This window comes from Kryptolebias marmoratus, linkage group LG10 (assembly GCF_001649575.2).
Source record: "Kryptolebias marmoratus isolate JLee-2015 linkage group LG10, ASM164957v2, whole genome shotgun sequence".
NCBI lineage: Eukaryota > Metazoa > Chordata > Actinopteri > Cyprinodontiformes > Rivulidae > Kryptolebias > Kryptolebias marmoratus.
Window position 1 is genome coordinate 7,804,853 of NC_051439.1, and position 11,346 is coordinate 7,816,198.

General features: G+C 41.8%; 1 protein-coding gene across 2 annotated transcripts in view; it reads left to right on the plus strand.

Moving 5' to 3' along the window:
• Positions 1-9,038, plus strand: part of diras1b (DIRAS family, GTP-binding RAS-like 1b) — a 23,068-nt gene extending 14,030 nt beyond the window's left edge. For both annotated transcript variants that reach the window (XM_025005476.2, XM_017416747.3), the window contains exons 2-3: positions 2,728-3,068; positions 3,412-9,038. In XM_025005476.2, the coding sequence (XP_024861244.1) occupies positions 2,760-3,068; positions 3,412-3,699 (597 nt within the window). In that variant the 5' untranslated portion in view covers positions 2,728-2,759 and the 3' untranslated portion in view covers positions 3,700-9,038. The remainder of the gene's footprint in view (positions 1-2,727; positions 3,069-3,411) is intronic.
• The last annotated feature ends 2,308 nt before the right edge of the window (positions 9,039-11,346 follow it).

The following is an 11,346-nucleotide window of genomic DNA, read 5'->3' on the forward strand; positions in this document are numbered from 1 at the left end:
CGGTGACCCGCGTCCGGGCGAGGGAACACTGTGTCCAATATTTATGTTCATCATAAGGGGTCTTTGGGCTGCACTTCGTCTGGCCCCTCACCTTGGACCTGTCTGCCTTGGGTGACCCTACTAGGGGCATGAAGCCCCTGACAGCATAGCTCCTAGGATCATTGGGACACTCAAACCCCTCCACCACGATAAGGTGGCAGCCCAGGGAGAAATCAATGAGTTCAAAGATGCTCCGAGGAGCTGAAATGAACTCTGGAGTCAAGAAATGTTTTTTTTTTTTTAAACTGAATTTTCATCACTAAAACACAATCAGCAAACACTTAGACATTTGTTCAAAATAGAAATCAATAAAAGACCTAACATTCTTTGATATCACCCGCAGCCTTTTATGCGGGAGTTTTTAACAAAGATTGTTTTGTGTTGAGGTGATTTGGTCTCATGCTATTATCTGTAAAGTCATGCTCACAGTATGCGTTGGGGATGACTCTCGGCTACTAGAGAGATTTTAGCTCGATATCTGCAAAACTGACTGCTCTCTAGCCGTTTTGGTGTTTGCTTAGGTTGCCTCACTATGGCGACCATCTTGAGTTGGTTTGACTCCGAAAGTAAATCAGCTGTAGACACGTTTGCAATGATTATTTTCTAAGGGTTTCATTAAAATGTACCCAGTGGTTCATGAGATATTTTGCTAACAGACAAACACACACAGGCACTTTTAATTACACGTGCCTTCGGGTGCAGACATTAAACAGAAACAACAACAAATAGCAGCTATGAGGTACACGTGTAAAACAATGGCTAAAACTGTGAGACTTGTTTTGTGAGCCAAGTTCTCAGAAGGATCTAATCGACCACATTCAGGCCTCATTGGTGCTCAGACTGTTTTCCTGTCTGATAAAAAGCAGAAACCACGGAGTTCAGACCATCATACTTCAAATACTGCAAATTAGTAAAAATACTCTGCATCTGTTCTGCACTGACACGCTTTTGACGAGATCAGGTGTTTTATCAAACCGAAGACTGAGCCTAAGGGATTCTTTTTTTTTCTTACATGTGACATACTTTAGGCCGGTGAACTGCGCAGAATTTTGACTATTTTAGGTCAACATTTTAAATAAAACACTGACCTTTAGAAAATGAGCTCTTTTGCTTTTTGCTGAAGGGGGACTTTATGAGCAGTAATTACCATAATGTGTAAAATTATATTTAAAAAAAAAAAAAAAAGCATTTTATAACTTTTGCTTCTTTAGCTGATTTGATCCAGTCAAAATGATAATGACACTGATGTCCATTTTCCTTAATGTTCAGTGGTAACGTTTTACAAAAAGCTAAATATTTAGGGGGTTTGCCTTCTTTCTAAGACTATCATCTCAAGGTTTAATAAATCGTATTGTGTTGTTTTACACGGTTCTGTGTCCTCTGCACCAGCCCTGGAGATTATTCTCCCGAGCTTCTGTTTTGTCTCCTTCAAGGTTTTCTTTAGCTGATAAATGATGAACCGCAGGAGCGTTGGGAGGCTGACCCTGGGAGACTGTAACTCCGGAAAGTACACCAATTGAACAAAAATGTCTGTGTCAGGCAAAAATACGTGGAGGCTCACCAAACTCATCCCATCTAATTTGTGCTCTGGCTCATAATCAGACCGAGTAGGCTTATAAAATTATTTAAAACCCAGTGACCTGAGGGTGAGTTCAGCTTTTCTGTTCCTCCCTTTTGCTTTGTAAGCTTTTGTAGTGTCCAGTAATGTTTTCCCTCATCACATTTGCTCCTCAATTTAATTCTATTTTAGTTCAGTTTATTTATATTGCGCCAAATCAATGCAAAAGTTGTCCCTGGGCACTGTACAAGAAAACTAAATTCTGTTCAAAACAGATCCAGATTCATATCTAACTAAAGAAATTACATTTTGCTAAGTGGGAATGCTGAATGAAACTGGATTGTTGGAGCGAAAAGAAGCAGAACATTAGCTGAAGGCTAAAAAGAGCAAAGTGTAAAGTGAAAGTTAAAAGTAGCAAAACAGGAACTCAAAGTTCTTGTTTTAGCCAGTATCAAATGACTGGCTAAAACCAAAATGTACAAAAACATTGGTGTGGATGCTGAGTCTGTCAGTTCTTCCAAGTATAAAACAATATGTTTGAGAGGACAGAAAAGAGACACGGACAAACACAGAATAACTGGTCGAGGTGTGGTTTCTATAGGAAGACGAGCAGAGAACGCAAAGTTAATGTTGGCAGTAATCACAAATACAGACATGGAGAGCAGAGAGAGTAAAGACAGCAGCAGAGGGAGGAAATGTGGTCAGTTTGTCCTCCAGCAGTCTGAGCCTATAGCAGCAGAACTAAGGGAGAGCTCAGGAAACCCAAACCAACCCTAACTATAGGATTTATCAGAAAGGAAAGTCTTAATCCTCGTCTTAAAAGTAGACAGGGTGTCAGCCTCACAGACAGAAACTGGAATTTGGTTCCACAAGAACTGAAAGCTCTGCCTCCTGTTCTACTTCTAGAAGCTCTAGGAACCACAAGTAAACCTGCAGTCTGAGAGCGACGTGCTCTGTTAGGAAAATATGGAACAAGAAGATCTTTAATATAAGATGGAGCTTGGTTGTTGAGAGCTTTGTATGTTAGAAGGAAGATTTTAAATCCTGTTCTTAATTTGACAGGAAGCCAATGGAGAGAAGCTAAAACTCTCCTTCTAACTCATCAGACCTTTTATGCTTCGATGTTACAGGTGTAACACTGTCTCAAAGCTGAGGGGCCGGGATGCCGGAGCAGAGCAACGACTATCGCGTAGTGGTGTTCGGGGCCGGAGGAGTGGGGAAGAGCTCCCTGGTTCTGCGCTTCGTTAAGGGCACTTTCAGGGACACCTACATCCCCACGGTGGAGGACACCTACCGACAGGTGATCAGCTGCGACAAGAGCGTGTGCACGCTGCAGATCACAGACACGACAGGCAGTCACCAGTTCCCGGCCATGCAGCGTCTGTCCATCTCCAAGGGCCACGCCTTCATCCTGGTGTACTCCATCACAAGCAAGCAGTCCCTGGAGGAGCTCAAACCCATTTACCAACAGGTGGGGGTTAACTCAGGCTATTTTTGGGCTGGTCCCTTAAAGGATTGCATATCACCTACTGTAATCCATAAAGGTTTTAGACTAAGATCAATTCTGATTTCTGATTTATTTACTCTTCTTTAACCATTCTTTGATGAAGATTTGGTTTGGTTTGGGGCATCATCCCGCTGCATAACTTGCTGTCAATTGTCGGAAAACACAACTACTACAACTGTGGTCCCATAGTTTGTATGTCATGTAGAGATCATTTAATTCAACTGCACCTAAAATTAAGTTAAAAAAAAGTAAGGCTTTATTTGACAAAATGAGCAACGTCTCCCCTTGCTTTTCCCGTCCTCTGCAGATTCTGGCCATAAAAGGCAATGTGGAATCTATCCCCATCATGCTCGTGGGAAACAAGAGCGACGAAACCCATCGGGAGGTGGAGACCAAGGACGGGGAAGCCCAGGCCAACCTCTGGAAGTGCGCCTTCATGGAGACGTCGGCCAAGACCAACCACAACGTCACAGAGCTCTTCCAGGAGCTCCTCAACCTGGACAAGAAGAGGAACATGAGCCTCAACATCGACGGCAAGCGCTCCGGGAAGCAGTCCCGCGCCGAGAGACTGAAGGGCAAATGCAGCGTGATGTAGGTCCCAAAGGAGGAGGACGGGGGAGGGAAGGAAGTGGAGGGGAGGAAATGCCAATCAGGAGGGGTAAAGAAGACAAGATACCAGAGATGTGCATCAGTCTGAATAAAAATATCCGGATATAGCAACGGGAATCTCATCATCCACAATCCTCCTTTGTTTGGGTCGTTCAGTCACCAACAGATGCAGGTAGAAGCAAATATTTGGCCAAAAGGACAGAAAGCTGTGTGGGAGGAGGTGAGAGGGAGGCAAATCCCAGACCCCAGACGACAGCAGTACTTTAAAACAGATCTTTAATATCTCCCCTCACGTCCGCATCTGCGCTTCTCTGCTCGCCCCTGAACTCCCCCGTCGACAACCCACCATCCTCATCCTCTGCATCCCCCCTCTATATTAATTCTAGAAAACGTAACGTAGACGTAACGAATCCGACAAACCTAGTTAAGCCCTCTCATCCGTCATCTGTCGCGCGAGTGGAGACGGGACTCGAGCGTCTGAGGCATGAACGGCACTCAGCAAAACATACGACCCAGCCACTTCGACAGAGGATTCTGATGTAAATACACATGGGGGGGGGGAGTGTGTGTAAATAGAATCCATCTAGCTTAAGTATGTTCCGCCCCAGCTAGTCTCAACAATCAAAGAAGTGGAGTTTGTGGCTCGAGGACAAAATCTCATTAAAAAAAGACCCTTCTTTACATTTATCATGCTGTCATTATGTGGAAAAACTGGTCTGCAGACCCTCTAAATGTCCTCATTCGATGTGAGGGGGTATTTAGCAGTACACTGATAGGACGCAACAATCCTTTTAAGACTCTCATCAAGTGTAGAATAACTCCGAACGAAAGGAAACTCGCATCAAGTAAAGGGAAACAAGTCTGCCTTGTCTGCAAGGATTAAATAATCAACGCCAGGCTGGTGACGGAACTGGGACGGTGTTTGGATCCGAGGTCAAGAATATCAGCTTGCTTTGGCACTTCTCATCTGAGGGTTTCTTTTTATGCCTTTTTTTGTATTGTTTTTGTTTTGTTTTGTTTTGTAATGCTTGTTAAATTCATGTCAAGTGGCAAAAAAAAAAAAAATCCTTAATTTCAAAGCACACAGAGGAAACATAGGTAAACTCGCTCCATGCGGACTTTTCAGTGAATCCTTGTATCCTTTTTGACTGGTTTGGTTAGCGTCCACACACAGAGCAGGGCACACACGCTCCTAAACTCACAAAGCATCTGTGCGAGTGTCTTTGAAGAGAAAACACTCAGCTGGAATGCCCTCACATTGCACTTTATATCATATTCCCATATGTTTAATTTCCAGTGATTTTTGCATGAACTAAATATCCTTCTGGAATAGCTCTGCTGTAAGCCCAAAGTGCATATAAACACACTGATTTTTCCATGCAGGAGCTCTTAATATTGTACACAACAGCCAAAAGCACAATACTTTTTACCGACATATCTATCTGTGCATTCTTTCTGTTTCTTGTTAGTATATCCTTTGTGTTTATTTCCCCCCAAAACTCTATCTTAAAGATATCCACCAGTCCTGAGCAAGGAGGAACAATTGGTTTTTTTAGTTGTATTTTGTCTAATACATGGCACAATAAAGTTGTGATTCTGCTGAACGACAGGAGGGCACTACGATGCAACGGGCTAGCTGTGGTTTTGGGTTTTGTTTTTTTAGAGCGTGACGTAATCCGTGTGGGGTGCAGAGAAGGTTCAGGGTTTTTTTGTTTGTTTGTTTCTTCTGTCCACTCTGCTCCATTTCTCAGGTGGTTTAAACAACTATTTGCATGAAGGCTAATCGGCTTGTTTCAAACCCAAAGACCCAGACGACGAGCCCCTCCGCTCCTCTGTCAAGTCCAGCAGGATCGACAACCGGGCACTTTAAGGGTGACATTTTACTTGAAGACTTGCTTACTGATCGGCAAAGCCCCATTTATAATCATCATGTCAAATGACCCACATGCATCATTAATGCCCGTTGAAATGCTCCAGGTGTGTAGTTGCTGTAAATAAACATGTAGTTGTTCAATCAAAAGTCTTTAAGTGCTTCAAGTAAGATGTTACCCAAACAAAGAAATCCTGTTCCCGCTGAAATGTTGTTACAGTAGTTGTAACATACGGCTTAGTAATGATACTCATATTATCTCATTTAGTTGTTTTTTTTGTGGAACAGCCACCTTTCATATCAACCTGTTAGATAATACTTGCGAAATGTGAATATGTAACTAAAGGTTTCCCTCCCTGGCTGTTAATTTCTTTGTTTCTGAATGAATTTGTTGTTATTGCTGTGTTGTACTTTGCACTAACGTGAGGTCCTCTTAAACAACAGAATTTACATCGTAAGCGTACCCTTTACATGTTAGAGGCCAGGGATGCTCCACTGGACTTTTATACTCTTGCTTTTTTTTATGTAACAGGTGGGATTTCAACATGTTTTCAGTAGCTTTGATTTGATGCCAGATAGATGGGGTAAAACCTACAGAAACACGTGGCCCATTTGAAGCGTTCGGTCTTAAAAAGAAGAAGGAAAAAACAAAAAAGATCTGTGATAGTTTTCAGGCCTCAGCTCTGTTCTGGCAGCGGTGCACACGCTGCATAAATATCACCTCCACACGTCTGGCAGCTTTACGCAAATGCCAGCTTGCGTGCGCATGTTTGTGCAATCTGTTGTTCTGCTGACGTTAACAGGAGACTGTCATTGTTCATGTCCCTGCATGGAATATGATACAGCAGAGTGGCGAGAGGGGGAGACACAATGAGGCAGCAGGCGAGAGCGGTACAAGACAGAAAGAGGGAGGGAGCCGGGCTATTAATAGACATAGTGTGAAAATGTGAAATTCAAATGGCGAGCTGCGGCCTATGTGCGATTCAGACGAGCTGGCGTGTGTGAGGAGATGGACGCGGAGCTCGGAACCACGTCTGTGGGCCGTGTGAGTTCAGTAACTGGCAAGAGTCAGGACAGAAACCTCTACCCCCCGTCCCTCCCATAGTTTGTCTCATCTCGTTTGTCTGTAAAGCGCCGTCTCTGTTCGTGTTTGTGTGTAACTGTGCACATTCAGCACCGTTCTTTTTCTCTCCTCTGGCCTACATGAACCATGTACATACCTGTGCATTGTTTTTTTTGCTGCCAGATGCTGAACGCTTTCTTTGGATTCTTATAGAGAATGCCTGCACCTTCTGCATGAGTCATCCTCAGCAGTGCACACACACACACATGCACAAATGCAGTATGCATAATCCTCATCTGAACTGTTGTCACTCCTGAAATACAATATAAGAAATACATATAAATAGGCCAGTTTTGTATAATAGTCTCACAGCCATGTTCTAAGTCAGTGGTTTTCAATTAAGATTCAGGTCCACCCAAATAAACTATTCTCTAGCAAAGGTCCAGATTATATTTAGCTTCTTTTTGAGTGGAAGCAATGCTAGGTTTCTATACATGCTTAAATGTCTGAGAAAAAAAGTGATTCAGTTTTAACTGCAGTGTCAAAAACCTAAAACTTAAAGATTGTAACTATAGTTTGTATTCTGCAGCTGATTATTAGTGAAGGCAGCTAAAAAAATCTATTGTTTACATGTTATATTTGTCATTTTACTGCACAAAAGCCCAATTTTATTTATATTGATGTGTACTAACTTTGAACTCTTAAGTATTCAGATGATATTAAATGTGTTTATTCGCATTAATTCCTGTTAATATTCCAAAGTCTTACCAGGATTATAAAACTGGCATCCTGCATACCATCAGTAACATAAACATATAACATTGATTCACCTGCTCATCATCAGTGACAATGCTTTCACTCCTGAGTTGTTTTATTGCTTTTACAGTCACGTTTGTCGGCGTTCCTTCTGAAATTTTGAGCTTCTTTCGCACTCATCCCGCTGGTTTTACAGTATGTGCTTTCTTAAACCAACCCTGCTCCTGTCTGATTGTAGATAGTTATAAATACTTTTCAAAGAGTTTCATATTTTAGTGATATGAGAGCAGAGAAAAGGATTCTGTGGTTGGAAAGTAGAGTCGCCGGCACTTTTCCTTGTACAGCCAATGCATCTAATCAGAAGATGGAAAACTAGGGTGGGAAAAAACAGTAAAAACTTAGTTTTTTTGTGTTTGGGGTTTTCCAAATTATTCTTTTTGTTCTCAGCTAGAAAAACAGATGGGAGCTCTATGGAGATCCAAACCGTTCAGCATCAGATGAGCTGATAATTTGTGCTTAAGTTATTTGGCAAAATTGTTTATATCATTATTAAACTGTAATAAGATGATTAATTTGTGTTTTCCTTCCACATTTTTCTGTGGATAATTTAAAATAGCTACTTTTACCACAAAAATCAACATCCTTCAATACAATCAATCTCTTTGACTTTAATTATAGCTGCAGTCCCAATATAATTTGTATGATTCCTTATGTCGGGGTATCAGATTTACTGAACGCTGGTGACAGTTTGGGCCTCCGTAGATCTTGTCATGTTGGCACACATAGATTTAAGATGAAGATGACCTCAGCTCAGCACCGGTCAGGGTCCTTCCTGCTCACAGAGCCTCACACTGCACAGGGAGCGGGATTCGTGCGTGTTTTGCGAGGCAAGATGGGAAATCTTTAAATGACGCGGATCTGACCCAAAGCGAAGTCAGCAGAGCTGTAACAGATAAGAAAAGTGGAGTTTTCCCTGTTTATCTGGCTCGGTTTTTTTTACCAACAGACGGCAGGTTGCAGTCCTGACCAGCTAAGCTTCTTGTCTGAGGATCTGAGGGAAATCATTTCTGGGGGGGTCAAAAAAAAAGGGAAAAACCCCTTCCATTGACCCAGTTAAAACTTGTCTTTCTCACCCTTTACCACGATCTTGTCTGGTGGCCTCAGATCCTGGCAGGCTGCTGCTGCAGACAGGAAGCGTGAGGATTATTGACTGTGTGGATCCTGTAGTTTGGTACAATCCGGTCGCTCCGGCCCTTCATCCATGCATGGTCCCTATTGGTGTTCCAGCCAGCATGAGAACAAGGACACAAACTGTGAATCATCTTTGTACTTTTCGAAGAAATTCTTTTTGAGCACTTACGGCTTTGGTTTTTGCAGATCTTTTTTTGTTTGTTTTTGTAATAGACTCTCTTGATTTGTTCTGTTGGTGTTTTTTGGGTTTTCTTTTTGTTGGGACTTCTTTTTTTGATTTGACTAATTATAGTGTATAAATATTTATTCTAGCAATAGTCTTCCTATTAAGATATACTGTGCTAATGCATCCTCTGAATAATGGAAACTAGCATATATAAATACATATATAGAGAGATGACAATAATCAAAACTGCAAAATGATTTTCATAATAAAAACATGAACTGAGAAGTGTTTTTGTTATTATTTTTATTTATGTGTTTATCATAACTTGAGCACATTGACAAATTATAACTAATGATAGTTTATGCTAATAACATATAACTATATAACGATCAGGTTTGAGTTAACTCAGATATTTCAATAACTATGAGGTTTAGTCACATTAATGGTCCCTTTTGCAGATTCTGGGAATATTTTCAACAATTATTTGCAAAATTTATGTGAAAAATGATCAAAATGGATATCTAAGCACAGTTATTCTAATAGAAATGTTACATTTTTCCCAAAATACGTGCCACTGGCTGCAATGGAAGTGCTACAGCTAGCTGCTGCTGTTTATGCAAGCATTTATGTAAAGAAAAGGACAAGCATTCCTTTAAGAAAGACACACATTGCTCACTACTTTTCGTGCCAGAGTGTGAAATAAAGATCATCTTAAGGTGAGAAATGACGAAGCTTCCTCTACCAGGTCGAAGTTTAGCTCAGTATTGGTAAATTTGTCTAAGTTGTAGTTTTGTGTTAGCTAATGTGGATTAGCTTTGGCAGCCATCTTGAACTGGCTTGACTTCAAAAGTAACTCGGTTGTAGATGTATGTACGTCCAGTGATTTCTTTCTGAGAGTTTCATTAAAATCCTTCAGTGGTTCATGAGATATTTTGCTAACACTACCGACAACAGAGCACACAGACATGAGGAAAAACATTATCACCGTTTGCTTTATTAGCAGGTGATAATAATCGTGTAATGCGATATTGTTGGTGGTGTAAAGGTTTATTACATAATGCTTCCACTTGGAAATCCAAATATCCATTTTGGTCTTGGACACTTTGAGCTAGCTGTTAAACTCTTATTTCTCTACAATGAAACCATTTAAAGATTTACCTACAGCAGATAAGATATTAGATAATAATTACCTTTCCACAGACCCCACTTCTAATCTGTACTCTTGCTGTGAGCAGTGTTTTTAGTGTTTAAAGCGCCTGACTGTGGATCCTTTCATTTACGCACAGAGCCGGTAGCTTTGCATTCTCCTTCCACTCTCACTTCTTTCTTAACTCCCTGACATCTGCTCGGGGATGCTGTGCTCAGCACGGTTGCCATGGAGGCGGCGTGACGTCGAGGACGGATGTGGGCATCAGTGTGGAGTGACTGTGGTGGAGACAGAGATGCATTACGACAGGCAGAGGTCTTCCAGCCTGCTGCTGGGGTGTACAACAACAGAGGAGGACGGACACTCTCAAATCCCGGGGCAACAGTGGCAGCCCCCTCTGCCTGATTTTAATTCGATAATCATCCTGTCCGCACATGCTGCAGCAGCTACAAAAACAGAGGCACACATTTAGCCAATTAGGTCAATGATAAGCCAGCTAGCACACACGCATACAAAGACAAACTGAATGGGGGTGGGTGCCACTTTGGGAAGCCTGAGAGCGTATTTGACTGGTGACTCATGGGCTTCCACTTATTTCTTCGAGCTCACTAAAAACCTCANTTGTTGAATTTGTATGTGGATTTAGTCTGTCTTTTTTCTCTACTTAGTGATAAACTAGTGTTACATCAGCGTCGAGGGGGGGAGGGGGGGGACAAGTCTTTGTGTAAAAACAGAATCCTAAACATCCCGTCTTCATCAGCCTTTCAACCAGTCTGCATTCAGCCAATAAACATGCAGCAAATGCAGCACCTTCATCTCTGCAGGGAGGAGTGTTGGAGCTGATTAGAAACACAGGGAGAGGCCCTCACGTCCCCTGGGAATTTGAAGTCAGAGGTGGATAAATGGCGCCATCGTGTGGCTGATTTTTGTGCAACACTCTAAGTGATTACAGTCATTTTTACTGTAAAGTACAAAAGAATCCAGATGTGCACATCAGTGAAATGCTATTTGGGCTCATATCCTGCTGTCTAACAGGAGAAACATATGTTGTCCAATCATATTTGTTTAAAATTCTCCAATCTTTCTAAGGTAATTAGCCCCACCCCTTCATATTTGGTGTAACTGAAAAGCCCTAATGGTCCTCTGTAGAAAGCAAAAGGAGTTAATTCAGTTGTGTGCAGTGGGTGGGAGATATTCAGGTTGACAAATGTCCTCCACAGAGGTCAAACTTGAACCACTGGTAGTCAGGAGGGTCTGTTACCTTGCAGCATTTAAGTAGAAATCAAAATAGGAGAGCGGAGTTTACGTTCCTGCACAAAAAAAAGGGTTTCCAAGAAAACATTTTCAGGGGACTGAAAGAAAGCAACGCAATCTGCTCAAGAGCTGTGAAGCCTAAGAACACTGTCTGTGTTACAGAAATATTCAGCTCACAAAAAAATT